The sequence below is a fragment of the Pangasianodon hypophthalmus genome, chromosome 12 (assembly GCF_027358585.1).
Source record: "Pangasianodon hypophthalmus isolate fPanHyp1 chromosome 12, fPanHyp1.pri, whole genome shotgun sequence".
Taxonomy (NCBI): Eukaryota; Metazoa; Chordata; class Actinopteri; order Siluriformes; family Pangasiidae; genus Pangasianodon; species Pangasianodon hypophthalmus.
The window spans coordinates 23,341,813-23,369,104 of NC_069721.1; the positions used below are offsets into that span (position 1 = coordinate 23,341,813).

The 27,292-nt window shown below is 36.4% G+C and overlaps 1 protein-coding gene across 1 annotated transcript; it reads left to right on the forward strand.

Annotated features, from left to right (window-relative positions):
• Positions 1-1,847: 1,847 nt before the first annotated feature.
• capgb (capping protein (actin filament), gelsolin-like b) lies at positions 1,848-20,130 on the forward strand. The gene is made up of 9 exons (XM_026914512.3): positions 1,848-1,999; positions 6,980-7,173; positions 11,370-11,524; positions 13,502-13,663; positions 13,798-13,947; positions 16,328-16,414; positions 16,506-16,638; positions 18,332-18,423; positions 19,611-20,130. The coding sequence occupies exons 2-9, from the start codon at positions 6,981-6,983 to the stop codon at positions 19,674-19,676; spliced, it is 1,038 nt and encodes a 345-aa protein (XP_026770313.1). The 5' UTR covers positions 1,848-1,999; position 6,980; the 3' UTR covers positions 19,677-20,130.
• Positions 20,131-27,292: the final 7,162 nt, after the last annotated feature.

Genomic DNA, 27,292 nt, shown 5'->3' on the forward strand with positions numbered 1-27,292 from the left:
GATAGGAAGAAACCTTGAGAGGAACCAGGCTCAACAGAGAACCCATCCTCATATGGGTTTACACTGTATATGATCTATTTGTCTTGTGTTCAGTTTTTAAAAATAATAATAAACAAATAAATCGGATCTTCAGATAAGCGAGTCGGCTCCCAGTGTTCACTGAAAGATCCAGCTGAAAGAGTCGACTCGTTCACAGACGAGTCATTCACAAAGACACAGTGATGACACACACACGACTCACTACTCTGCAGTATGTGTCTGTTTAGCTGGATGTCTTTAATATCATGCAGAATTTAGTTTCACACCTGATCCAGATAATCAGGTCAATATTATAGTGTTATATCTGAGTTGGAACTGAAGCATGATTAAGCTCCAAAAGCAGGTTTCTGAAGCTTTAACTCCTGTAAGAAAAATCCCACATCTCACATTAACATTTAAACTCTTAAGGGTCATGATTCACATGTGAAATTCACAATTCATGTTTTAGACACGTCACAGGTTACGCTTCACGTAGTTTAGATGTGATTTTTGCACGTGGTTAATTTGTTTTCACGTGTAATTTTTTTCCCTGCATGATTCATTAATGAAAACTTTTTTCCCCCCACATGATACTTTTATTTTCACATGTGATGTTTGTCATTGATTCATTTATACTCACACAACTTGTTTATTTTCACACATGATTTTTTACACGATTCATTCATTTTAATAATTGATTTTTTTCTTCACGTGATTCATCAATTTTCAAATTTTTTTTTTTCACAATTAATTTACACAACTGTTGCTCTCTCTTGTTTTGCACTAAATGTAAATATCTACACACTCACATGTGCCGTGAATGTCTATAGTGTACATATTGTATTTTATTTTATTGTATTTTATTATACTTTTTTTAATTACTTGTCTTGTTATGTTGGTTTCTCACACCATGGGTCTGAGGGAAACAAAATTTCAATCCTCTGTGTGTCCTGTACATATAGCAGAATTGACAATAAAGTTGACTTTGACTTTGATAATCACGTTTCAATAATTTTAACAACTGATATTTTTCTTCACATGATTAATTTTTTTGCACAAGATTCATTAATTATCACATGTGATTTTTTTTCCATATGATTCATTTATTGTTAAATGTGATTCTTTCAAATGATTCATTCTCATGTGATTTTTCATAAGATTCATCTATTTTCACGTGATTCTTTCACCTGATTAATTTATTTCCACGGGGTTCATTTATGTTCAGATGTGATTCTCTTTCACACAATTCAATCGTTTTAAAACTGAATTTTTCCCACATGGTTCATTTATATTCACATGTGATTTTTTCCCCCCCACATGATTCCTTTACACAGCATTCACATGGTGAACTTGAACATATAGGACTCATGGGTTTATTTACCACATTCATGTGATGGCACATTTTTACATGTGGAAATGCACCTGCACACGTTTTTTTCACATGAAATCACACTTCCACTTGTCATTATGTAAACGAAACGTGAGCTGTATGTGATTTTTCTGACAGGGAAGTAAACTTCAGATTTGATGGTGATATCTGTGAACATGTCCTGACATGAGGCAGAGGATTCATAGCAGACTGGGTGTTTTCTGTTGGAACATTTATGCAACTTTTTGCATTTCTTTTTAATCATTTTTACAAAAAAAGTTTAGTCTTCTTTCCTGCAGCAGACATAGCTAATGTATGAAATCCTGTAATTTATTCAATCAGACATGAGGAGCACCAAAGCAAGCAAGCGTATCAAACGGAAGTGGTACAGATTTGTGTACAATCCGTCCTTCTCCTTCACTCCTTCATTTTTTTCTCTTTTTTTTTTTAACCCTCCCTGCTCTTGGTTTTGGGTGGGTGTGCTATGAGCCGTGACTCAGAGGAGAAACAGGAAGTGTTTAGTGCTCAAAGTCTTCTCCTCGTCTGCTAAATCTCTTCCTCTGTTTTTCTTCAAACTAAGAAAAAGTTCTCAGTAGTACTAACTACAGCAAGGTAGGCTACAAATCTTCAACTTGTGTAGAAACTAAACTTTAGAAACTGAAAAAGTTAGTGGTCATTTTTGTTGTTTACATTCCCTTTAAAGACAAAAAAAAAAAATTCCTTGCAAATTTGACACAAAATTAGACTACTTTCAATTGATGCTTGTCTTCTTGGAAAGCATGTTAGATAATTATTGCAGGCTTGCAACTCTCATAGCAGTATCAGGCTTCTCCACCCTCCCCTGGGGTGGTTATTGTTTTATTATCGCTATCATATTTCCTTCTCTGATTAGCTGCATGTGTACGGGTTGTGCCTCAGGTGTCTCAGACATGGCGCTGTTGACCCCTGTCAATCTCCTCATCTTTCTTTCCTTTCACTGCACAGACACAGACATATTTCATTTCTAATTTCTCCAAGGCTGGGCCTCTTGTTGTGGATAATCATCTCCCAATCACTCAGTCACTCAAACCCTACACTTCAAAACACTGTTGGATGAATAGAACGATAGAGGGGTGAAGATGAAAGTGCAGGAATGATCAGACCGGCCTGTAGCTCTGTCAGGCAACCCGACTCTCCTCGCTGTGGGGCGTCCTCGGGTTTTATTCCCCCGGGTCCAGTTACTGGCTACACGTAAGCTTAACCAGGCCAGATGAACACAGACACAGACACACACACACACAAACACACAGACCAAACGCAGGCAGGATGGAGCCGGAGCCAGAAGAAAGCGTGCCTGAACTGGCTGAAGGGATCATGCAGTTAAGTGCACGGACCTGTTCTGTTCTGCCATTTAGATTAGACGTGTGTGTGTGTTTAAGACCACGCCTTACGTCTGCAGGCCCTGACCGCACTCTCCTGCTCTTCGCTCTACATTCTCTTCCTTCCTGTTTGGTTTCTGTATGGGTGACTGAAATAGGCTAACATTTACAAAGAAAAAAAAATCCGCTCATAACCCATTCTGCCAACAGCTTCTGTTTAAACAGTAACCGTGGTGTGAAATGTCTTATCTGGATCTGGATCTGTGTGTCTGCTACAAAAATCCTTTGTGTGCTCATAAATATTCAGTGTCAGTGGGTCAAATGCAAAAGAAATGCATTAAAAATAATCCTAAATATCAAAATAAAAATTCATTGCATGGATTTGTGCTAGACATTGTGCTAGACATCCTATACTTTCATTTATTTATTTGTTTATTTATTTAAATGGAAGTTTAAAATATTTATTTTGAATGAATGTCAAATGCATTTTAATTTGGAGAAACAGACATTCAGCCCATTAAAATGCCATTTGGAGTCATTTTTTTATTTTAGATAATTTTTTTGTTGATCTTTCTTTGTGGTATGTACTTGTAAATATAGCCTTGGGCGCTATATAAAGAAAGGAATTATATAATTTGAACACATGAATGAATGAACAAATGAATGAATTTAAAAAGAATAATTAATTCATTAAATAATATAATTATCAAAAACGATCAAGCACATTTTTAGCTCGAATAACACTCGCATAATGTACAAAAAACACACTCTATAAACAATGCCACGGAAGAAGCCTATTTAATTAATTCAGTATCTATTTCTATACAATACAATACTCACCATCCACTTTAACAGGAACACCTGTACACCTGTTCACCAGTGAAGTGAAGTGACTTGCAGCCAAGTATGGTGACCCATACTCAGAATTTGTGCTCTGCGTTTAACCCATCCAAGTGCACACACACACACACACACACACACACACACACACACGGAGCAGTGGGCAGCCTTTTTTTGCTGCGGCACCCGGGGAGCAGTTGGGGGTTCGGTGCCTTGCTCTGAGGGTTTCACCTCAGTCGTGGTATTGAGGGTGGGAGAGAGTGCTGGTCATTCACTCCCCCCACCTACAATCCCTGCCGGACCTGAGACTCAAACCCACAACCTTTGGGTTGAAAGTCCGACTCTCTAACCATTAGGCCACGACTGCCCCATGCAGTTATGCAATCAGCCAATCATGTTGCAGCAGCACAATGTAAAAACAGCCTCTAGAACATTTCATATGGACAGTTTAAGACTGGAGAAAGTCCCATGATAGCCTCAGATTCCTGTTCTTGGCTGACAGGAGTGGAATCTGATGTGGTTTTCCACCTCAAGGTTTGATGATCTGTGCATGCTGAGATGCTTTTCTGCTCACCACGGTTGTAAAGAGTGATTATATGAGTTACTATATCCTTCCTGTCAGATCAGTCTGGTCATTCTCCTCTGATCTCTTTCATCAACAAGGTGTTTCTGCCTGCAGACCCTCCACTTACAGGATCTTTTTGTTTTTCGCACCATTCTCTCTAAACTCTAGAGACTGTTGTGTGTGAAAATCCCAGGAGATCAGCAGTTTCTGAAATACTCAAACCAGCCCATCTGGCACCAACAACCATGCCATGGTTAAAGTCACAGATATCACGCTTTTACTTCATTCTGATGTTTGAACTTAACTGAAGCTCTTGACCTGCATCTGCATGATTTTATACAATGTGCTGCTGTCACATGATTGGCTGATTGGATAACTACATAAATGAGCAGGTGTACAGGTGTTCCTATTAAAGTGGACAGTGAGTGTTATTACTCCTACTTGTAAGTTCTTGTAAGGACGTGATTTTGATTGGAAATTATATTTATTTATATTTATATTTATTTTCTGTTCTGAAGCAGACGTTTAAACCCTGGCAGTTTAAACCCCTTTTATATTTGATCCTATAATAAGGAAATGAACATCACTTGAAAACTGAAGCTTTTGCAGGTTTGCATATTGGTATTTTTAGTGTTGCTACCATGCATTTGCTGAAACCTCACAGTCGTTTACTGGAAAGTCTCATGAGAGAATTTTGTGCTGAATTTAAATGTGTGACTTTTAGCCAAACTGCTGATTGGCAACAGAGCTGCCTTTCTGACATATCCCGCTGAACCTGTGAGTGTTAGTGTGCTGTATCAGTACCAGTAAGATGGAAGCTCGTGGGCGAGTGAACAAGCATATGGGCATGTAAGTCTGAACACTGAACTCTTTTGAGTGATGATGGAAAACGATGAATCATGATGGGTGTCTGAAATTCCAGGGAAGGAACTGAATCATGTGCGCTTGTTAGGTGTGGTCACTGGCTTTTGCCTTTTGCTTTAGTAATGTCTTTTTCCCTTTTGAGTCTTGCTATTGTTTTTCATCACAGGTTGTTGACAAGAAATATAATATAACTCTAACTATAATAGATATTTGCTTGTATTGTAAAATTGTTCTTTTAAATCTTGTACGTACATTTATCTGCTATTTTGCTATAACATGCAGATCAGAGTACAGAGTAATCGGGAGCACGGGTGGAGCGATATGACATGAATATCATATTGTGTCATGATTCTTAAAGACATTTTTATGATACATGATATGATGTATCATGATGCAGAAGTGTTGCTTTAAAACGTGTTTAATAATTTATTTAATGCAAAAATTCATTCGTTTTTATTTTTTGATATTTAAAAATAACACGTTCAAACTTTAACAACAAAGTAAAGTAAAAAATATATATATTTTTCTGAATGGAGAAAATGTTTAAAAAAAATTTATCACAGTATTGCTAAATGCCTTTCTCACATATAAACCTTCTTTTTTAATGATCACCAGGGTGATTTACAGTATTATACTATGTAATAGTATAATAACTCATCCTGACTCTAACTTGTCTCTAACCACACCTTGCATAATAACGAGTCTGCTCTTTGCTCTTTGTCATCATCAGGGACTAGAAGTAGCTTATCTTCTGTCGTTTCAGTGTGGTGTCATGTCATTTCTTCCTCCTCTACTACCTCTTTGTCACGCACAACAGAGAGAGAGAGAGAGAGAGAGAGAGAGACACACACACACATACACACACACATACACACAGTGGGTTTCAGTTTGATTCACTTACAACTATGATCATCTGTGTTCTCTGAAGACAAGACGTAATACAAAATGTGTTAGATTCACTTCACGTAGTATCAGTCTTATACATACATACATACATACATATACATATATATATATACATATATATATATATATATATATATAGTCTTAGGCACCCTGTTTTTTTAGTACAAAGTTTGTTATAGATTTTTATTTAATTACTTCTGCATTATGGATTCAGTACAAAAACATTTTAGATTTCCAAACATTATGTTACAGAAAAATTTCTTTGCATGTGCCTAAGACTTTTGCACAGTACTGTATATATATATATATATATATATGTGTGTGTGTATGTGTGTGTGTGTGTGTTATGTGTAAACATTTAAATTAATATTAACTATATAAGCAATAAAACATTCAGGAGCATGCTGTTTTAATAAAATAATACTGTTACTACCCTAGACTAGCACGGCACAAAGTGTTTTACTCCTCTGACACCACAGCAATTTGCTGACGACTACAGTTTTTTTATTTATTAATGAATGTTACATCATTAAATGTTACATCATCTTTTTTTTATGTTACATTTAATGCCATGGAACGTCTAAGACACTTCCACAAAGTTAGTTCCTGTTCTCACTTACTTTATACCAGCTATAAGCACTTCACCAGACTCTTTTTTTTTTTATTTAAGTTAAAAAAAAATGCAGCTGGTCATGTTACAGAGAAACCGCACAAAGAAACGTAAACTCCTCTGTCCTGAAAAAGTGCTGACACTGGAGACTCCTTTCATACAGGAACCCTTCACCATATCAGTGATTATACATTTTTCTTTGTTAAATAACAGCATGTTTTAAACAGCATGTTTTAGCTTATTTGGAATGTCCACCATCCAAACCCTGTGGAGCTGTTACTATTGAAACAATAATGTATTATTTAGAACGAGCGCAATAACATAAACCTGTGATTTGCAGCTGCACTACTGTCAGAGCTGCTGTTACAGAAAATTAATCAACACCTTCTACACCTGCAGTAGAGTAGAAATGTAGATTTTTCTCATGTCGTGTCCCTCTGTTCCTGCAGAATGCTCCCCTTCCAGGCCGCTCCGGATCAGTTCGGGCCCGAGGTGAGGCAGCCGGGTCTGCACTGCTGGCGGGTGGAGAAGCTGAAGGCCGTGCCGCTGGCTGCGTCTGAATTCGGCGCTTTCTATAACGGTGACTCTTACCTGGTGCTGCAGAACAGAGGAGACGATGGAGCCGATCTGCACATGTGGATCGGTGAGATTAAGATCTGTCTGACATCAAAACTCAGTTTATTAAAAATTAAACCTTGGTCATGTGCACGGTATGAATTATGTGATTAAGGGACTTGTGAATGGAGTCTGAACCTCTTAACCTCTTAATTAAACATGATAAAGACAAAGATTGTAGGGTTTCTTACAAACTATTTTAAACAGATGCTAAAATATTTCTCCAGTCCTCCATCTCTCTGGGTAAAACTATTATTTAAATAAATCCTCTGGTAAAAGGTGGAGTACAATTTCAAATTCTTCACTCAACTTAAAGAAGAAAAGTAGAAAATCTTCAATTTATTTAAAGTATGAAAGCAAAAGTCCAAGAAAGATTCACAAAAGAAGAAAAAAAAACATCTCCTGTAAATCACACACACACACACACACACACACTCTTATATTCGTTCCTGTCAGTTAGCACATCTTCCACCAAAAACCCTGGAAAACATTAGCTAAAGCTAACTAACAACAGCTTTATTGCTAATCTCTCAAATGTTAGCTAGCGTGATGATAACCATGACGATACAAACTAGCTGAAAGCTAATAGCTAGCTGTCACAATACAAACTGCCTTGATAAATACAACACTTATGTATCAACTGATAGATTACAGTGCTAGGTATTAGCTTTAAGCTAGTTTGTATCATGCTAGGCAATGTTTGCTAACGTTTGTTGGGAATTTAGATAGATTTCTGTCACTAAAAAGCCATCTTACTGTGTGATTTGACAAATATCTAATAAAAGAGAAATGTAATGATGTTTGGAGTAGAAAATAGAGGTTTTTCTTTTGAAATGTAGGAAATAAAAGTCTAAAATATAAGGTGAAAGGAAAACACATGCAAACAAATCCAGAGTTAAGTAAATTGTTTCTTTCTTACTTCATACTTCATATTCTTTCTTAACTCAAACCTTAGGTATGATTTTATTATTAAATATCCTGAAGAAGCAGCGTAAGTGTGTAGGCAAAACATTTTTTTTGTGACAAAGCCCTAACCCTAGCTAGCTTTAAGCCTTGAAATTTAAAAAAAAAAAAGCCTATACGAGAAACCACATCGGTTTCCCATTTTCTAAAGTCTGAAAGCACAGAGGAGAAAAATCAGTGCACTTCTGAAATCCCACAATGCCTTGCTGTAGGTTAGTTTTCAGATGGTAGCCTAGGGGGTGCAGAACACCCATAATGCACCACGTCTCTGATGCTCATACCAGAGGTATATTGTGTAGCTATAGTTTCTCGGCACTATCATCTAATGTCTGGAAGAATACTTCAGACTGAAACATTCAGATTGAATCAGAAAGAAACTTATGTTTTGTTACAGTTAAACCTAACAGTGGTCAGGGTATTTAGTTGCATTTGGTTTACAGAAGAGGAAAAAAGACATGATGGTGTGATGTGAGAGAGGGTTTGGGTTTAAGCAGGAAGATGATGGGTTTCCCCTGTCTCTGTGTCATCCTTCCTACTTCCTCATCACAGTCTCAAAGTTCAGTAGCGGAGACATGCTGCTTCCACATAAATCATAATTCACATTATATTGTTATATTATCTTGTAAGCAGGTCATAAGGTCCCTTGTGAATGTAGATATTTGGATCAAACAAGAGCAAAGGTGATTACTTTTCAAAGCTGCATATGCAATGGCAGTGCAAGTAAGGAATAAAACGTGTAAGGAAAAAAAAGTGTTTTATTCCTCTTAATACCACAGCGATTTGTTAACAATTACATTTTTATGTATTAAAGATCTTTTTTTTTTATCATTTTATAGTTGCATTTAATGTTTAGTAACATCCACTAAATGTATATTATAAGTTATAGCAGCTATAAACAGTCACTCCCTCACCAGCCTCACTTTTTTCTCTCTCTTGAACTTAATAAGAAAAAAAACAAAAAACGCAGCTCGTCTTGTTAACAAGAAACCCTGACGATTTCGGAAAACTTACAGTACGTACTGTTACAGAGCACTGACACTGGAGACTCCTTCCATAAATGTCAAATAAACATCTCCTTACAGAAAACTTCATCACGTCAATGATCATATCTTTTTCTTTTGTCTACTATACACAGCCCTGTGAATGAGCTGTTACTATAGAAATGATAACGTATTGATAAACAAAGGTCATTTGCGGCTGCACTACTGTCTACAGAAAATGAATCAACACCTTCTGAATAATCAGAATCCAGATTTTAGCAGTGCTGTGTTATATAAGAACACATAAACCACTCAGATGGAGCATGATCATGATAAAAGAGCGATAAAGGGAAAAACCCAGGTGAAAACAGGAAGGGCAGGAGTATCAAGAGGGTCATTAAAGTTTCAGTAGTGACAGTACAGCATTTGGCCTGTTGGCTCGGTGTCTATCTGTTGCTTTAGGTAACGCTGCTATTCAGCTTGTCAACACATAGATTCATGATCTGCCCCAGTGCCCTGTTCCTGACTCCAACATCGGCCTCATAAACCTCCTCCCTGGACCAGCGCAGCATATCATAGCACACATCTCTGAATACAGTGCTTTTTCCTGTCAGCTTACACCTACATTACAATAAACTGTTGTTAGTACTCAGAGAACAACTAGCTGATTAGATGTTAAAGTTTTTTGTAATAGATTTAATGTTCAGTTCTGAGAGCGCACTGTGTTTAAACTTAATTTCATTTTAATATTTAATATTTAAACACTTTCATATCAAATGTTAAATGTTTAATTTTAATCTAAAATGAAATATTTTCATTTAATACCTGGCTTTTACTTTGAATCCTCCACCCCTGTGAAAATTCAGTCAAGTCAAAAGTTTGCACACCCTAAGTTAAATAAATGAGTGAATCATTTTATATATATAGCATTTAACATGTTATGTTTAACAGTAACAAAAGTAATAGTGCATGTAAGATTAACCCTCTACTGCACACTGTTGCCAATTGGCAACATGCCATTTATCTGGATTTTTTTTTTTTTTGAGCATTTAATGAAAACTTTAAATAAATTTAAATTTAAAGATTGGTTACACAACATTGTTATAGAATGTGTGAATGAGTGTGTGTGTGTGTGTGTGTGTGGTGCCCTGTGATGGACTGGTGTTTTACCCACTTTGTGCCCAGTGTTACCGGGTTTGATTTCAGATCCACTGCGACCCTCACCAGAATTAAGCGCTTATTGAAGATGAATGTGTGCAGTAGAGGGTTAAAGCCACAATGATATCAGTATATAAGTTTGCATCCCCTTTTCTAATTATGATACATATATGTGTCACACTGCAGGTAGGACTCGAGACACAGAGATGGTAGATTGAACAATGGTGTTTTATTACTAAAGATGAGAGGAAGGAAGTTACCGGATGGTGATGACTGGCTGGAGAAACGGACGAAATGGGGGCAGAGTAGGAATCGTGAGGAATCGTAGGAAGGAATAGAAGTAGTTTTGTGGGTCGCTTTGGTTATCGCAGAGACGAGACCGGACAGAGAAGAGGGAGAAGTGAAGAGCTTAAGTAGGGGAGAGATGATGCGGAAGGAAATGAGAGCTAGGTGTGTGTGATTAGAATTCCGGCGAGGGGGTGTGACGATTTGTGTTTTGGTCTGGCGTGGCCGTGACAATATGTGTGTGTGATATACATGATAAGATATGTTAGATCCCCTCCGTTATATTTATCTTTATTAATAATCACGTCCAGATTAAATCTGACATATTATCTGTTATAAAGCTGACAGAAGGTATCACATGGGTGGAGCCTGAGAGGCTCGTGGCAACTGGCAAACTGTTTTTCTACTGATTTCACCTTCTGAATTGTAAAGGAATTTGCACACACACATTTCACTTTTGCTTCTTGGATTTTTAAGACTTAAGATTTGTGAGATAAGGTTTTCATATTTCATCCAGAAAACATTGTGGGGGGACAAACTTTTGCACTCATGTGTTCAATTAAACAAACTAAAGCAGTGGTAACTATGGTAACATTTGTCTCTGTCTCTACCCCTCTCTCTCCCTTGCTCTCTGTCTCTACCTCTCTCACTCCCTCTCTCTCTCTCCATCTCCCCCCCTCTGTCACTCTCTCTCTCCATCTCCCCCCCTCTCTCGCTCTCTGTCTCTATCTCTCTCTCTCTCCATCTCCCCCCCTCTCTCTCGCTCTCTGTCTTTCCCTCTCTTTCTCTTTCTCTGTCTCTACCTTTCTCTCTCTCTCTCTCCATCCCTCCCCCTCAGGTGAGAAGTCATCTCGTGATGAGCAGGTTGCTTGTGCCATGTTGGCCACCCAGCTGGATAACTTCCTGGGTGGAGAACCCGTCCAGCACAGACAGGTGCAGGGCTACGAGACGCCCGAGTTCATGAACCTCTTCCCCAGGGGAGTCAGCTATAAGGTGAGAAACCTAGATGCACACATACACATTTATATTAATATAAAATTGCATTATATTCATTCAGTTATTTGTTAAAAATGTTCATTTAAAGTGCAATGCATTCTTATAAGTCACTTTTATAAGTAATTCTAACAATGTGTAAAATGCTGTATAAAATTACTATAACATGTTATGAATGTATTCATAGGTCATTCTACATGGTGTCCCAAAAGTCTCCATACATATGAGAAGTTAACACTTTTTGGCGAAATGTAATTTTACAAAAAAAAAAAAAAAGTTTATAAAACATCCTCTACATGATGTGTACATGTCATTTCTTTGTAAACACATACAGAGTCGTCTTTCCCACTTATGATGAACTCGTGTCCCACATCTGGTGTTACCAGCTTCCCTGTCCAGCCATGAGAATGATTTCAATCTGTTCTTCTTTTGTCAAAGGCATTCTTAAAGGCTATCTGAACAAAAAGAAAGTGTTTCCCAATAATTCTTATATATATGCATATGACATTTGCGATCACTGTTTATTAACTGTTCGGTAAGAACATGTAATAAATAACAGTAGTGATGGATGCAGAGATAAACGTAGGAACAGGACCAGGCTATACACAATACAAAAACATGACAAATGGGAGCCTGAAGATGGTTGAAATAACACTCTTTTTTCTTTTTTGGGGGAAAATGAGGTTTGCTGGCTTCCTAAAATGATTCCGGTAAGAAGCCATTCTGAACGCTGTTGTTGGATTCCCCCCAGAGGGACGAGGGTCTGGCGGTGGGCAATAAGGCAGAAATATCATATCACGATAGTTGAAGACATTTTCGTGACCCATAATACTGCATATATTGTATATGAGACAACTATGCAGTTACACCTGACACTTCTTGGTGTTTTTCTTTTCATTTTGTAATTCATAAAATAAAACATACATACTGTATGTTTTTCAAGAGCTGCATATATTGTAAGAAAGGGCAATTTCTCAGTATTATAGATCCTGAGAGAGAAATGTTTCAGTGTGGTTTATATACACCCTTTCTGCGGTAAGCCTTTATATGCGTCAATGAAACAGTACTTCCCGTGATGAGTCATCCACAGTTACAGTCAGTTAACACATTCAACCAAGTGTTAAGTTTTATGTTTGAGTTGTCACTATGAAAAAGAAGCACAGAGAAAGTTGGTGTGCCAGAGTTATTACTTAAATAGGAAAATAATTATTTGTAAGGGGTGGCAGTAATTCTGATATTTTATTTTTAAGTTTTGAAGCAAAAATAACATTGTTAAGATAAAACTATACAGGACATTTATTGCATGTGTTAAACATTTTTATCTGTTCACATTTATATATATATATATATATTATTTATATATAATTAGACACTTGAAATTTAGCTCAGGTGCATCCCAGTTCTCTTTGAGATGTTTCTACACTTTGACCTGAGTTCACCTGTGGCAAATTCAAATGATTGGACATGATTTGGAAAGGCATACACTGGTCTATATAAGGTCTAACAGCTGTACCTGCATATCAGAGCAAAAACCAAAGCAGGAGGTCAAAGGAACTGGCTGCAGAGCTCAGAGACAGGGTTGTATCGAGTCACAGAGCACAGTGGCCTCCATGATTCTTAAATGGAAGAAGTTGGAACAACCAGGAGTGGGGACAACCAAACTGAGCAATCTGGGAGAAGGGCCTTGGTAAGAGAGGTGCCCGAGAACCCGATGGTGACTCTGGATGAGCTCCAGAGATCATGTGTGGAGATGGGAGAAACTTGAAGAAGGTCAACCATCACTGCAACACTCCACCGATCTGGGCTTTATGGCAGAAAACATTTTTTTTTTTTTTTTTTACAAATTCCAAGCAGGCTTTCATGAGTCTTTCTGTGTGTTTATGTGTGTGTCACTTTCTGCCTGTGTCTCATGGTCTTTCTGTGTGTCTCTCTCTCTCTCTCTCTCTCTCTCTCTCTCTCTCTCTCTCTCTCTCTCAGGAAGGAGGAGTGGAGTCAGCTTTTAGAAAACAGCAGTCTGGTTCTGGTCCCGTTCAGAGGTTGTATCACATTAAGGGGAAGAAAAACATCAGGGCGAAGGAGGTGGCGCTGAACTGGTCCAGCTTTAATAAAGGAGACTGCTTCATCCTTGACCTAGGAGAGGTGTGTGTATATGTGGAGAGAGAGAGAGAGGGAGAGAGAGATTGGATAGTGTGTATGCAGTGTGTATGCTTAGCATTCATGAATCCTGTCCTAGCTGCTATATTGTGTGTGTGTGTGTGTGTGTGTGTCTCCAGACGATCGTGTCATGGGTCGGCTCTCAGGCCAATATATTTGAGAAGCAGAAGGTGCGAGAGATCGCCTCTCTCATCAGAGACACTGAGAGACACGGCAAAGCGCAGATCACTAACATCAATGAGGGAGAGGAGACGCCTGAGATGCTGAAGGTGAGAAAGCGCATCATAAGACTGACGTAACTGCTTCATAAGCGATACCATGACCTGGAGCTTATGACCTGTTGCTCTGCAGCGTTGTGTTCTTACCAGTAATTCTCATAATAACTTCCATGACATGTCTGATAGCAATGTTTGCTGAGTGTGCTTTAGTTAGTGTATATTTTATGATAACTGTCATGACACAACTGTCACAAAATGAAAGTAACATCTCTGACTTTATAAGAAATATCACTGTTCTGTCATGATGTGTAATTGAGTCATAAAGAGCTTGTCATTTAATGGAACACGTATTTGCTCCGTTAGTGATATTTAGCATGTGGTATAAGAAAAAAAAACAACCAAAAAAAGTGAAAAAATGTGGAAAGCCTAATATTTTTTAATATTGAAAGTTTTGTCCCTTGCACCTTTATACAATTTTCTGTTATTTTTCTTTTTATTTTCATTACAATTACTTTGTTCATGTAGGGTATAAAATATCTCATGACAGTTTTTATTAAGTACATAACATTTGTAAAAAAAAAAAATTTATTAAGTACATAACATCAAGTAAATTTAAAAGATGAAAAACATACTTTTTATTTATTTGACCTTCAAAGAACTTTTTTTTTTTTTTTTTTTTCTAAGTTTCTCTTGCTCAGCTGACTGATCAGTCCTGTTTTTTTTTATTTGTTTTTAAAAAATAAACATTTGTTAATTATTTAGCTAACTATCATGCCAGATTCTAGGTTAGTCTGATATTATATAATAAATATTTAATATCATACATGCAGCCTTCGGAAAAAGAAAGTACACCCTCCTTCAATTCTATGTTTTTATTTATCAGGGCTTAAACAATTGTGTGTTCCTCACCAGAACGAACTTCTATAAACAAACAGACAACCTCAGGAGACAATTAAAAAAAAAACAGATTTCAATATGTAGTCATTTTTTTTTCCAAAAAGTAAAACATTCAGAAAATAAGTACATCCTTCCTGCTTCGACAGTCATTAAGAGAGTAAATAGCAGCCAGGTTTTACTAATGAAATGCACATGATCAGTTAATCATAAAGAAGAGTGAAGAACTTTATAAAAGCAAAACTTTTGGCAGTTCAGTGTTCTGCAGCACTCAGGTGTGTTTCTACATCATGTCGAGAAGAAATAGTTATTTAGGCCCTGATAAATAAAAACATAGAATTGAAGGAGGGTGTACTTTCTTTCTCCCATGACTATACATACATTCATAAAAATTCATGTCTGGATTGTTAATTTTTGTTCAGTTAAAATATTTTATTTTTTCAAAATGAAAAATTACAATCGCTGGCAAATTGCTAGAAATCTAAAAATCTGAAAATCAATGCGTGAGTATGTTTAAATGTAGATGCCTTCACTCGAATAGATTTTTCACCCTATACTACTTTTAGTCAGATTTTGACACAGTACCAGTACTTTTACTTACAGTGCTGTACTTTTGCTTATACTTTTCTTATACTTTTGCTGTACTTTTCATAAGACTGACACAAACATTTCAAATATTTATGAAATGTTTGTCAGTCTTATGAGCAATGTTCAAGAAAGAAGACACAGTAGCAGCTTTTCTACTTTTGATAGAATTCTGCTTGTGCTGCTCGCAAATCAGAAATAATAATAAGAATTCAGAACAATTGTGCTTTTTAATTTACAAAAATAAGGATTATTTTGTAAAGTTGTAAAGTAACTTAGATCGTCACACCTTGCTCCACATCATGTCTGTGGCTTTTCTGGCTCTATAAACAGCTCTGATTTGTCAGAACATGCAGCTTTTTTTTCCACAAATGCTTCAGTAAATTATTTTTGGATTTATTCCATGAGTAGAGCTGTTTGTGGCAAAAAAAAATCCTTGCTAGGAGATTAGACACCCAGCAAAATACATAACATGCATTAATTCATAGCATATACTTAACTAATTTTGTGGATGACTTTGTAATTTCGTTTGTGAACGTGACTGGTTAAAGGTGCGGTCAGTGATTTGAGCTGTAGCTAGCTGCTTTGAAACTCAAAATGGAAAAAAAAAAGAGCTTCCCCATTCTTCCCCATTTAGTGTTCCTAACAAAGCCAGTCACAAAAAAAAAACCTTGAATGAAAATAAAAAAGATAGAGCTTTGAATTGACAGGGAACATGATTGACAGGTCAGTAGATACTCCCCTGTGTCCTGATTGGTTGGATTACTTTTTTTCCTCCAGGTTAAAGATAGATCAGGCATTTTTTCTTTCAATTTTGTAATCTTTGGAGAAGCTCTCCTGATCTCTGTGTTGTCTCACATTTTCCCAAAAATGAAATTTCAGCAACAAAATACACTGCGTTAAAGATATATCCAAGTGCTCATGTTACATTTCCTGGCTGTGTGATGAACAGATTCTTGGTCCGATGCCGGCGCTTAAAGAGAGCAGTCCAGAGGACGACAGCCAAGCAGACGCATTGAACATAGCCTCTCTCTACAAGGTACCAGAACACGTCGTTATTAAAGTATCACAGTTTGAGATAAACTTCTCACCAGAAATCACAAAATCATTGGTGTGGTATTTTCCCGCAGGTTTCAGATGCGACCGGGGCGATGAAGCTGACCAAAGTCTCAGAAAAGAGTCCGTTTGCCAAGGACCTGCTCGTACGTGACGACTGCTTCATCCTGGACAACGGCACCAACGGCAAGATCTTCGTCTGGAAAGGTGAGAGGGCCAAACAAACTAAACACTAAGTATGCAGTGAAACACTCATGCTGTGTCATGCTGTTATAGGAAAATAATTAATGGTGGGGTGGTGTAATGAAACAGAGTTACTGTTATCACTCTAAATTTGATTATTTTCCTATTACAGCATGTCCCAAAGTGGTTTATTCCTTTTATACCACATCAGTTGTCCAGGGGTTGTAATTTTTCATTTATTAACAAATGACACACTGTATTTTTTGTTATTATTTACATTAAATGTTGTGGAAAGTCCATAAAAATTCATGTTGTCACTTATGTTATAGCAGCTATAAACAGTCATTCCGTCACCAGCCTCTTCTCTTTCTTTCTCTCTTTTTTCTCTCTCAAAGTTAATAAGACACAAAACACTTGTCATACTTGTCATGTTACTGAGAAAGCGCAAAGTGTAAACGTGAAAACGTAAAGTTACAGACTGTTACAAAGCGCTGACACTGGAGACTCCTTCCGTAAATGTGAAGTAAATGCCTCCTTATAGAAAACATCACCATATCAACTATTACACGTTTTAATCAGTTTATGTGCAGCGTCTTCCATACAAGTCATTGCGAATGAGCTGTTACTATAGAAACGATAACATATTAGAACGAGTGCATTAACATTATAAATCTGCGAGTTGGAGCTGCACTACTGTCTGAACTGCTGCTATAGAAAATTATTCAACACCTTCTGACAGAATATAATGTGTATACTGTATGTATGTATTATAATGAGGCTATGCTCACACCAGTACAGACAAGTGTGATTCAACAAGACAACAAGCCAAACCACGATGAGTAATTCAACAACAGAATGCTTTTGTGCATTTTATAAAAAAAAAAGCCAAGTCAGAATCCAGACTTTAACCCAATCAAGACACTCAGGCGTGACCTGAACCGCGCTGTTCATGCTGGAATTCCCAGAAATACTGACGAACTGAGACAGTTTTATAGTGAAGAATGGTGGAAAATTCCTCCTATTGTTTGTATACAGGAAATATTTAGTGGAGGTTCTAACAGTTATTAAATACGAGGGTTGATATATATTTTTTCCAGCTTGGACTGTGAATGATAAATCAGTGAGTTTAATAAAGAAATCAGAAGTGTGTTTCAGTTGGGTGTAATGCTGATGAAGATCAGACCATGTTGTATGAGTAATCCTGCAGAAATCCTTCCAAAATGTTCACAATTGTTTTATGTGTAGAGGTCTTTAGGTATACAAACGTCATTATGTCACTTTTAGGCTCAATATTGTTTTGTTTCTACATACAATATTTGCTATATATAAAGAAATGATTCATTTAGTGTACAGTTTATGACATAATGTCATACATTTTTCAATAATCGTTGAATATTCAAATATATTCTAAGTTCTCTACAGGTTATTCGGTCATTATTTAAATAATTTACATTATAAATGTTTATAGTTTGGGAAAGTTTATAGTTTATAGTTTGAGAAACCTTTTATGTGCTGCTCATTGCACCTTTTCACATAAGCTTATCTTATCTGATCTTTATCTTATTATCTCATCTTATCTTATTTACAGTGTACATCTGATCAACACCTCTTTTTTTCTCCCCCAGGACAACTTTAACACCTTGCTGTTTCAGGTCATACTAGTTAATTATTATTATTGTTTAAGAATAACGCTCACCTCGATGTTACCTCTCCACAGGCAGTGGTGCTAATGCTGAAGAGAAAAAAGCAGCTCTGAAGGTCGCAGATGATTTTATACAGAAGATGAACTACCCCAGGATGAAAACGCAGGTTTGTTTAAGTCATTGCTGATAGCAGAAGAAGGTCTTGTAGTAAAATCGTTTGGAAAAACGGCTGTAGATGAAATCCCTGATGGTCTGTTGATCTGAAATGTGCTTCACCATAAGCAGGGTTATTTAAAAGCTGCTTTGTGACAATATCTGTTGTTAATAAATAAAATATAATGAATTAATTTCAGGTTACATCCATTTCCCCGATTTTCTTGATAAAATGCTTGAATTTCACGTAATAAATTCTGTACAAACCCTGTGTAAGGTCTGATAAGTAAGGAGTAAAACACTCCATGTCATACTGTTACAGGAAAACAATCAACCACAGGACGGTGTGATGAAGCGGAGTTACTGTTAACATCCTAAAGTTGATTATTTTCCTATAACCGCATGTTCTGAAGTGCTTTATTCCTCTTACACCACAGCAATTTGCCAATAATTACAGCTATTTTTGTTTGTAAATGACGTGCGGCACATCACATGTTTTATCCATTTACAGTTACATTAAATGTTGTGAAACAAGTCAGTTCCTGTTCTCGCTACTCAACAGTCATTCGTTAATACGACGCAGCTTATCATGTTTTTCAAGAACCCATAGAGAGTAAACTCCTCTGTCCTGAAGATTAGTTACAGCTTTACCTCTGACTGTTACAAAGCGCTGACACTGGAGACTCCTTCCATAACAGTTAAATAAACATCTTCTTACAGAAAAACTTATAAAAAAAAACATATCAACAATTACACAAGGTTTTTTTTAATCCGTTTATGTTCAGCAGCTGCCATGCAAGTCCCTGTGTAAACCGTTACTATAGAAATGTAACATATTCAAAAATATAGAAAGATAACGTATTCAAAAGAGCGCATTAATATACAGCTTTGATTTGTACCTGAGCTACTGTCAGAGCTGCTGTTATGGAAAATGAAACACCTTCTGACCAATCAGAATCCAGAATTCAACAGCACTGTGGGGTAAATAGTTTCATACAATGCTATTTGAAGCATTTTATTAGAAGAAGAAGAAGAAGAGAAATGTCACATAGCACAAAACAATGCGTTTCCTTCTGAACATGTCTAAAAAATGTCTCATAGATGTAGGTCACATGATTGTAGAAGGCTGTTTTTATAGTCTGATGAGATTACTGCTCTAACAAAACATCTTTATTAAACCGTCTTTTCAATTTCCCACAGGTGGAGATCATACCACAGGGCCGAGAGACCGTCATCTTCAAGCAGTTCTTCCAAAACTGGAACTAAAATGTTCAGAATGATTCGGTTTACCTAAGGGTACTGACAAAAAAAAAAAAATTTAAATCACAGTGACGCAAGCAGTATTTTATTACATACAAAATAAATAAATAAATAAAAGTTACCATTTAATTCTCACAGAGACAGAAAGATACAGTAGAAATGTTTTTTTAAATAAGGATTAGATACATATACGATCTGTTTAGTGGGTTTTTAAAAGGCGATTCTTCAGTAGAGTAGAATTTATTTTCCTTTTTTCAATTTTGTGCAAGACCAAACTCACTCATAAACAAAACCAACTGCCAGTGATGAGATCGGTGTTCTTTACCAGTATTCAGGCCAATATGATGTTTAACAAAAATTATAGACTGTCTTTTTTTTTTTTTTACACGTTTTGTTTGTTAATAATCCGTTTACTGTGCTAAATTGACAGCAAAGCAATAAAAGTCACAGTGGAGCAAAACTTGGTGGTTGTTATTGTCTTTTTGATTAGTTTTTCCTCAGAGAGATACGGAGCAGCAGATTTATCTGTGGGCCGGTAATCTAATGGATAAGGTTGGCGTCAGAGTTTAACATGAGATTATCATGATCTTATGTAAACAGTCATATATGTGCAATAACTGTTGCTGAGGGACGGAGGGAAAACATCTCTCCGTGGAGATGTATGGCCTTGATGTATGGTCTTGATAATGTTGTTTATGAAGAGATTACGAGGTGATCGTTTCGCTGGAGGTTCAGAGGAAAATTGGGAGGTTCGAAGGTAAATAACTCTGGAGGTTCAGAGGAAAATTGGGAGGTTTGGAGGTAAATAACTCTGGAGGTTCAGAGGAAAATTGGGAGGTTTGGAGGTAAATAACTCTGGAGGTTCAGAGGTAAATTGGGAGGTTTGGAGGTGAATAACTCTGGAGGTTCAGAGGTAAATTGGGAGGTTTGGAGGTAAATAACTCTGGAGGTTCAGAGGTAAATTGGGAGGTTTGGAGGTAAATAACTCTGGAGGTTCAGAGGTAAATTGGGAGGTTTGGAGGTAAATAACTCTGGAGGTTCAGAGGTAAATTGGGAGGTTCGAAGGTAAATAACTCTGGAGGTTCAGAGGTAAATTGGGAGGTTTGGAGGTAAATAACTCTGGAGGTTCAGAGGTAAATTGGGAGGTTTGGAGGTAAATAACTCTGGAGGTTCAGAGGTAAATTGGGAGGTTTGGAGGTAAATAACTCTGGAGGTTCAGAGGTAAATTGGGAGGTTCGAAGGTAAATAACTCTGGAGGTTCAGAGGTAAATTGGGAGGTTTGGAGGTGAATAACTCTGGAGGTTCAGAGGTAAATTGGGAGGTTTGGAGGTAAATAACTCTGGCGGTTCAGAGGTAAATTGGGAGGTTTGGAGGTAAATAACTCTGGAGGTTCAGAGGTAAATTGGGAGGTTCAAAGGTGAATAACTCTGGAGGTTCAGAGGTAAATTGGGAGGTTTGGAGGTGAATAACTCTGGAGGTTCAGAGGTAAATTGGGAGGTTTGGAGGTGAATAACTCTGGAGGTTCAGAGGTAAATTGGGAGGTTTGGAGGTGAATAACTCTGGAGGTTCAGAGGTAAATTGGGAGGTTCGAAGGTAAATAACTCTGGAGGTTCAGAGGTAAATTGGGAGGTTTGGGGGTGAATAACTCTGGAGGTTCAGAGGTAAATTGGGAGGTTCGAAGGTAAATAACTCTGGCGGTTCAGAGGTAAATTGGGAGGTTTGGAGGTAAATAACTCTGGAGGTTCAGAGGTAAATTGGGAGGTTCGAAGGTGAATAACTCTGGAGGTTCAGAGGTAAATTGGGAGGTTTGGAGGTGAATAACTCTGGAGGTTCAGAGGTAAATTGGGAGGTTTGGAGGTGAATAACTCTGGAGGTTCAGAGGTAAATTGGGAGGTTTGGAGGTAAATAACTCTGGAGGTTCAGAGGTAAATTGGGAGGTTTGGAGGTAAATAACTCTGGAGGTTCAGAGGTAAATTGGGAGGTTCGAAGGTAAATAACTCTGGAGGTTCAGAGGTAAATTGGGAGGTTTGGAGGTGAATAACTCTGGAGGTTCAGAGGTAAATTGGGAGGTTTGGAGGTAAATAACTCTGGCGGTTCAGAGGTAAATTGGGAGGTTTGGAGGTAAATAACTCTGGAGGTTCAGAGGTAAATTGGGAGGTTCGAAGGTAAATAACTCTGGAGGTTCAGAGGTAAATTGGGAGGTTCGGAGGTGAATAACTCTGGAGGTTCAGAGGTAAATTGGGAGGTTTGGAGGTAAATAACTCTGGAGGTTCAGAGGTAAATTGGGAGGTTTGGAGGTAAATAACTCTGGAGGTTCAGAGGTAAATTGGGAGGTTTGGAGGTAAATAACTCTGGAGGTTCAGAGGTAAATTGGGAGGTTTGGAGGTAAATAACTCTGGAGGTTCAGAGGTAAATTGGGAGGTTTGGAGGTAAATAACTCTGGAGGTTCAGAGGTAAATTGGGAGGTTCGAAGGTAAATAACTCTGGAGGTTCAGAGGTAAATTGGGTATTATGTTGTATATTATGTTGTACATCTCCATGCTGGATGCAAAGGCTGCTTTCCTTAATCATGCTTTTAACCTTTGTTTTTTTTTAACCACAATTAGCTGTATTTAAATTTAAATCTTTAAAATAAATTACCAACAAGAAAAAAAACAACTTGTCGTGATGTGTAGTGCCAATGTGCGCAGAACTACACTACCCATCAGCCCCAGCACGTCACACGTCTCACTGATCACTCTCACCTGTATCTCTTTACACCTTGTTTAGCACCAATATATAAGTTCCAGTCTTTCAGCATCTCAGCGTCAAGCTTTTGTACTAGCTGTCGCTTGTTGTCACGTGTGTTTTATGATCGCTTTTAGTCTGTATGTCTCTTGCCTCGTATCCACAGCTCATGTTTATGGTTCTTGATTTCACATTTTTGGTTGTTTTGTTTGCTCTTTGCATAATAAATCATCTGCACTTGTATCTGCCTCCATCTTCTTTCCATGAGACAACTACAAGAAAATGATTAAAAAATACAAAAATATAATGAATACACATCTAAAATTATGAAATTGACATATAAAATATCTGCATAAAATATACATTAAAGCAGACATATTTAATAAATACAAGGTAAATGAGTTTGAGGGCGTTACTCGGATTTGTTCGGATTGTTTTGTTCTAACAGATTAAATCTAAACTTTTTAAAATTTTTAAATTAAATTTAAATAACAGATTTCATTTAAATGAATAAATTGTTTGCCTTTTCCATGTCGCTTGTGCCTGATTTGTGTTCTAGTTTAGTGTGAAAAATATCAGGAAGAAAGCATGTGATTATTTCAGTGATGTTACAACAATGTGTAATGTTTATTCTCTAGTTCCTCTCTAAGAAAAAATTTAACTGAATCTAAAAATTCACTTGTGTGCAAAAGTTTACATTCCACATAATTTCTGAGTGAAAGGAGGAAAACGTAGCTTTATTTTTACAATTTAGGTTGAACTGTTTGAATATTGTAAAGTTTTCGAGTCCCCCAGGATTCCCAGTGTACCTGAGAAAATAAATGCAGTTTTAAAGACAAGTCAAATAATTAAATTTTTTACTGCAGTGTAAAAAAAAAACCTCATAAATTTATAGTAACTTCCTGACAGCACAGTTGCTTTAATTAACATTTGCATCATTTTTCCTGGAGTGTTTATTTACAGTAAGAGCATACGTACTTTACCACTGGTGCAATTTTACAGGTGCTGTTATTCAAAATCTTTTGGTGCCAAATACACACCTCTTAACTTAAAACACAACAAAAATGAACAAAATTAACAAAACAATCTGATAAAAATGTATTTATAAAAGCAATCAATTTATTTCAGTTCACATAAGAACAAATATAAGGCTACTAAATTATTACACAATAAAAACAGCTGAAATGAAAAATCACACAATAAACAATTTATAAAACAAAAAACTACACAATTAAAAAAAATTATAAAATGAAAGATTACACAAAAAATGTTGAAATTAATAATTACACAAGAAATAGAGCTAAAATGAATGATTACATAAGAAAGATGATTACACAATAAAAACTTCTACATGAAAGATTACATAATACATAACTGTGAAAACGAGAGATTACACAATAAAAACAGCTCAAATTAAAGATAAATATAATAAATATAAATTTTATAATTAATGATAAAATGAACAATGAGAACAGTGACAGATTCAGTGTGCCACAGATCTGAATACCACAAGAAGCTAAAAAAAACCATAAAGGAAGCATTTATCTATTTAAAATATCACGTTAACTAGCAAATGCTAGTTACCTTTTGTAGCTAGGCTAACATTACTCAGCCTTGGTCAACTTTAGTGCCAGTTTAAACTTGTCACATTTAATCTGCTTTGCTAAAATAATTGAACCTACTTTTTTTTTTTAAATCAAAACCTAGAATGATAAATTATATATTTAAAAATTGTTAGTCAGATGAGGTTCATTTGCTGTAAATATTTTTGTCACCTTGTTTTACAGTAAAGTTTACAGTAAAATATTATTCTGGTTTGAACATCATATTTTATTTTAAGAATTACTGAAATTTTTACAGTGTGTTTTTCAGTGCCATTTATAGTATTTTTTGATGTTCAGAAACTGTGTATGATTGTATTCTTTACAGAATTTCTCGTACTGTTGTGAAAGAACCTCGAGCCGTCATGTCGCCTTGCCTTTCGCACAGAACTGTACTGCCCTGACCTTCTCAGTCTTCAGGCCTAATCTGAAGAAGACATGAAGAATGTTAAGGGAAAGCTAGTCGGAAGACGGGAAAATCAGGCTAGAGGCAGTTACAAAGACAAAGGTTATTAAAGAAAGGGACAACAGAATATTAAAGAACATCTATATCACATGTAGGAGATATTTTTTCACTATTAATATGTTTACGTAAACAATTTGACACATTTTGATATTTTCGATAATGAACAAATCATAAGTGAAACTTATGAAACTTATACTTACGCACTAAATGTGATGTTTTCTTCACTTTCTCCTGAGAGGATGCACATATGAAGGCATCCATTCTCTGTACTGCTTATCTTACACAGGGTCGTGGGAGAGGCTGGAGTCTATCCCAGGGGACTCGGGGCACAAGGCGGGGGACGCCCTGGACGGGGTGCCAACCTATTGCAGGGCATAATCACACACACACACACACACTCATTCACACACTAATGACAATTTACAGATGCCAGTCAACCTGCAATGCATGTCTTTGGACTGGGGCAGGAAACCCCAAAGCACAGGGAGAACATACAAACTCTGCGCACAAGGAGCGGAGACAGGAATCAAACCCCCAACCCTGGAGGTGCGAGACAAACCTGCTAAAGGCTTTATACAAAAGCTAAATAAAAAAAAAAACTAACCTAAACTACAGATAACCTTGAATTTATGTGAAAATAATAACTGAAGAATAAAACACTGTGTTGTGCTCTTATAGGAAAATAATCAACAACAGTGTGAAAATGAAGCAGAGTTACTGTTACCATCCCAGAGTTGATTATTTTCCAATAACAGCATGCCCTGATTTGCCAACATTTTTCTATTTATTTTTTAAAGAATGACACATTGTACTTTTACCCATTTATAGTCATGTTTAATGCCATTTCCACAAAACTGAGAAAGCACAAAGTGTAAACTCCTCTGTCCTGAAGATGTCTGAGAACATAAAGTTACAGCTTTACCTCTGACTGTTACAGAGCGCTGACACTGGAGACTCCTTCCATAAATATTAAATAAACATCTTCTTACAGAAAACATCGCCATATCAACAATTAAACACAATTTTAATCCGTTTAATGTTGAGTGTTTGCCATACAAGTCCCCTTGTAAACTGTTACCATAGAAACGATAATGTATTCAAACGAGTGTATTAATATACAGTCAGGTCCATAAGTATTTGGACAGTGACATAATTTTGGTAATTTTGCCTCTGTACACCACATCAATGAATTTGCAATGAAGCAACCAAGATGTGATTGAAGTGTAGATGTTGCCATTTTTTTACTTCACCATATCAACAATTATATGTTTGTCTTGCTCATTTTTAATCTGTTTATTATTAGGTTTAGATCACGTTGTTACCATAGAAACATATAAACGATCCATTGTGTGTTTGAGAATGGGGTGGGGTTCATGTGAATGAATAGTTCAATCTCACGACATTTTTTGTTCTGCCAGATGTCTTCAGGTGAGTCAGGGCGAGAGACACTGACACAGAGTGAGACACACAACTGTTCTACGTAATAAGCTGAAAATCTGCTGTACTTTGGCCGGGTCTGGTTTTGTACGATCTGATACAACACGTCTGAGCTTTCTGTGTAAAAAAAAACAAACAAAATGAAAAAAAAAAACCCAAGAAGATAGTAGATATTATTTTATAAAATATATATTATATGTATATGTATATATCTTCAACATGTATAAGCTGTATAAGTAATATGGGACCTTCGAATTCTCCTTTGTGTGTGTGTGTGTGTGTGTGTGTGTGTGTAGGATACACTTATTAAGGACATTTATTTTTAAATATATTGCAATAAAATACTTTCAAATGCATTATTAAGACAGATAAGAAAACTAGTGTAGTAAAAATGATCCCAGCTTACTAAATATCTAAATTTCCTGGAAATGTTTCGTGTAAGTTTCATCTAAAGAGAGAAACTAGAGCAAAGATCACACCAGCGCTACATTGCAGTTAATTGCATTCATTACTCCAGAAACCACCTTTTGGTTCATGCGATTAAAGTTTTCCTCACTTGCTTTATTCTTGTCAAGGACGTTTACAGTAAGTGGGGGAGAGCATTTTAAATGTAATCTACATGATAATAATATGATAATGGTTATTGACATCATTATAAACATTGCACACATTTTTTTTCAGTCTGGCAAGAAGGACACAGTTATTTTTACAATGTCTACAGTGTCAGATTTGCACCCAGTTCAGATGAGAAACCCTGTGGCATGAATTGAAGAGGACGTCCATGTGGCCAAATGTATTAATATAAAGGAGATTTAACTGTTTGGATTATCTACAAGCATCTCTAACGTTGTTAAACTTTGCACCAAGATGTTCAGAGCTTCCCTAAGTGTTAGTTGTGAGAATGCTGATAGTTTTGCTGAAAAGGTTTTGCTCGTTTTTATAAAGGGTGCCAATAATTCTGAAATTGGCCGTATAATGTACAGTATAGTCATGATTACATGATAATGCCAGTATGCCAATGCATATGGTTTTATGTATAGGTTTGTTTTTATATATATATATATATATATATATATATATATATATGAAAGCATGATGTATATGGTTTTATGACAAATATTAATCTGTAAATTGATTATCTTATATAATATATAATATGTAAATTATATATTTCACATTTTGAGTTATCCAAAAATTCTGTATAGGAGGATTTGCTTCACTTGATTTGTCTCTATTTATCTGGAGTCGTGTTCAGAAAAAAGTCATTTTTCTCCATTAATCATTTTATAGTCAGAAATTTTGCTTTAGTGAACTTTTTCTTTTCTTTAGCTTTAGATGAGCGCTCGGTTCTGCTGGTGCTAGACCTATTCAGAGCTGGCTTACAGTTTTTT

Bases quoted from the DNA above. Each gene is read 5' to 3' on its own strand.
- capgb (XM_026914512.3), top strand. From the start codon at position 6,981: ATGCTCCCCTTCCAGGCCGCTCCGGATCAGTTCGGGCCCGAGGTGAGG. The intron at 13,948-16,327 runs GTGAGAAAGCGC...TGTGATGAACAG, and splicing joins AGACGCCTGAGATGCTGAAG to ATTCTTGGTCCGATGCCGGC. The intron at 18,424-19,610 runs GTTTGTTTAAGT...AATTTCCCACAG, and splicing joins ACCCCAGGATGAAAACGCAG to GTGGAGATCATACCACAGGG.